Here is a 2807-nt window from a genome sequence, read left to right as displayed (position 1 = left end):
GCTAGGCCGCCTTTGTCTCCCCAGTGGCGATGTTCATACGCCACAGCAGTTACTCGTTTTGAGGCTGAGTCGACCTAGGGGAGGCCCAGGACCGGTTCAAATAATCGTGACCGGTGGTGGCCGTGAGTGGGAATGGAACTCGGGTCGCCGGGTTCGTAGCGTGGCGCGCTAACCACGACACTACAATGCTGAATGGCCGTGTTGGGTGGTGGAGGGTTACAACACATTAATAAATAAGGCGATCGAAAGGCAATAACGTTGTTTATGATTAATGGTCGCGAAAGGCCACGTGTTACAAATTGACAAACTTTACTTAATAAGCAGGCTACAGTGTACATGATAGACTGCCAGTACACCCACCCAGCTGAATAAGCAGGCTGCAGTCTACATAATAGACGGGCAGTACGCTAAACCAGCTTAATGACTATTTGTACAAAGAACATTTAAAGAATCGATTATAATAACCAGGCTACAGTCTACATTATAGACTGCCAGTACACCCACTCAGCTTAATAAGCAGGCTACAGTCTACATAATAGACTGCCAGTAGACTCAGGCAATTTAATAAGCAGGCTACAGTATACATTATAGACTGTCAGTACGCTCACCCAGCTTAATGAGTATTTGTACAGTCACCATTTAAAGAATAGATTATTGGCGCGTAGGGTTTGAAAGTAATACAAATTGCACACATTGTGTTGGGGGGGGAGTGAAGAGTACGTGAAACTTTGATGAATTTACCTCAGACTCGCGTGGTGGGTGTCGAGGCCTAGTAGCGTGCAGAGCCTCCGGCCTCGCCTAAATTTCCCACCCGGCAGAGGCAGGGTACGGGTGGCGTTCCCCCCCCCCCCGCGCTACAATAATAGTGTCTAATCGCTATTATTTAATTATCTACGGAGCCTATAACAGTAATAGAACACATTGGGGTGGGAGGGGACTGAAGAGGACGTGAAACTGTGATGAATTAACGTCAGAGTCGCGTGTTAATGCGTGCGCCTATTTTTAACGGGAATTAAAAATGGCGAATGCGTCGCTAGCCGTTGCCAGGGGCAACCGCCGGACCAATCGTGTGTCGCAATGCAGGGGAAACCGCCGGACCAATCGTGTGTCGCAATGCAGGGGCAACCGCCGGACCAATCGTGTGTCGCAAATCCCTGACATTTCGTCCAATGAAAGTGCGTATGGTCCGGCGACACACAGACACACAGACAGACAGACAGATTCACGATTTTATATATATAGATTCTTACCCGATGATGGTTGCTTGTATTGCAACCGAAACGTCGTATTTTATTATTATTTGATTTTATTTTCTACGTGACTTTACCGAAAGAAACCAAAAGTAATTCTTGCAGTCACTAAAGCTTAGACTCTAGTTACAATAATATCAGTTTAAGTGTGAAATTCCTGCAGTCACGAAAGCTCCATAATTAAGATTGTTATTGAGCTTATGGCTGGACTCTTAAAATTGGGTTTAACTTATGGACGAAACTTTCAAAAACCTTGGGAATAGTCTTCTTATAAGGAATGTATGTTTACAGGACGTCATTATTCCTTTCCTTAGCTCTTTAGTGCGAAAAAAATATATCAATGCATTTGCCATGGGTATAGCAAGGATGCCGAACTGGAAAAAGCACCTTACGTTTCGGACTATGGGAGTTTTGAGATCTTGAATGTATCGAGCAATTAATGTGGAACCCAAGGTAGAGATGAAAAATATCAAGAGCGCCAAGAAGTGTGTCAGCAAAGTGTTCAAACCATGCTTGGTAATCTCAGCTGATCGTTTAATTCGACACTCAATGAAAATCTTGAAGTAGCTGTAGCTAATAAAAATAAGCGGTAAGAAAAACAACAACACCGTTAGCGCCGTCCCATATGCATTGCTAACCTTGATGTCTGATTCAGCCAATGCAATGACGCCCATGTGATCACAAAATATCCCTGGATTTTCCGATTGTCATCGCTGAAGTTTAGCGGCGTGACGAGCAGCGCGAGTGCCATGCAGGCCGGCGAGGCAATCACCCAAATCAGCACCAAGACTCCGAGCGTCTTCTTGGCTGTGACGATGGTGTGATAGCGCAGCGGGTGACAGATGGCCACGTAACGGTCAAAAGCCATGAGCGATAGCGTCAGCGACTCGAAATTGGCGAACACGTGAACGCAAAACATCTGCACGAGGCAAGACTCGTACAGGATTTTGGTGTCGCCCGTCAGCAGGATTTGCAGCTGCTTGGGCACGGAGCTCGTGCAGCCGATGATGTCGACCAACGCCATGTTTCCCAGGAAAAAGTACATGGGCTTGTGCAGCTCCGGGCACATGAGCACCGCCACGAAGACCAGCAGGTTGGCTACAACTGTGATCACATAGAGCAGCAGGCAGAGGCCAAAGATGACCATTTGCATCGAGTAGGAGGCTTCGAACGTGGAGAGGTAGAATGCCGAGCTGCCGTTCTCCATTGCCGACGCCGAACGACAACTGGTGATAGAATTATATTCACATAAAATATTTATATTAGAAAGCGCAGATGGCAGGGATGTTTAAAATAAATGCTATGGTTTTTTACAATACTTTCAGGTTGCGTATATGTTGGGGTAAAGTGTGGATACTCCTGCTTGGTTAGTTTGGAAGAGTAGGCCAAATGCCCTCTAGAGTTAAAAGACAACACGGTATATTAGCCTTGTTCACGTAATGAAGACAAATTGGAATCAAAACGATTAAATAAAGTGGGGGACAAGAGCAAGCAAAGGTTTGGAGTGCTCACGGAAAAATAAATAATTTCTGAAAAGCAACGTAGCTAGACATGGAT

The 2807-nt window shown here is 45.7% G+C and overlaps 1 protein-coding gene across 1 annotated transcript; it reads right to left on the bottom strand.

The window, feature by feature from the left end:
• Positions 1-1860: 1860 nt before the first annotated feature.
• LOC121852072 (putative olfactory receptor 13C6) lies at positions 1861-2457 on the bottom strand. Its single transcript, XM_042346185.1, has one exon. It carries the CDS (start codon positions 2455-2457, stop codon positions 1861-1863), a length of 597 nt encoding a protein of 198 aa, XP_042202119.1.
• Between the last annotated feature and the right edge of the window lie 350 nt (positions 2458-2807).

The sequence above is a fragment of the Callorhinchus milii genome, unplaced genomic scaffold (genome assembly GCF_018977255.1).
Source record: "Callorhinchus milii isolate IMCB2004 unplaced genomic scaffold, IMCB_Cmil_1.0 Scaffold385, whole genome shotgun sequence".
NCBI lineage: Eukaryota > Metazoa > Chordata > Chondrichthyes > Chimaeriformes > Callorhinchidae > Callorhinchus > Callorhinchus milii.
Note: the sequence above shows the minus strand (reverse complement) of the source record. Positions and strands in the feature narration are given on the sequence as shown.

Excerpts from the sequence above, each read along its gene's own strand:
- LOC121852072 (XM_042346185.1), bottom strand. The coding sequence starts at position 2,457 with ATGGAGAACGGCAGCTCGGCATTCTACCTCTCCACGTTCGAAGCCTCC.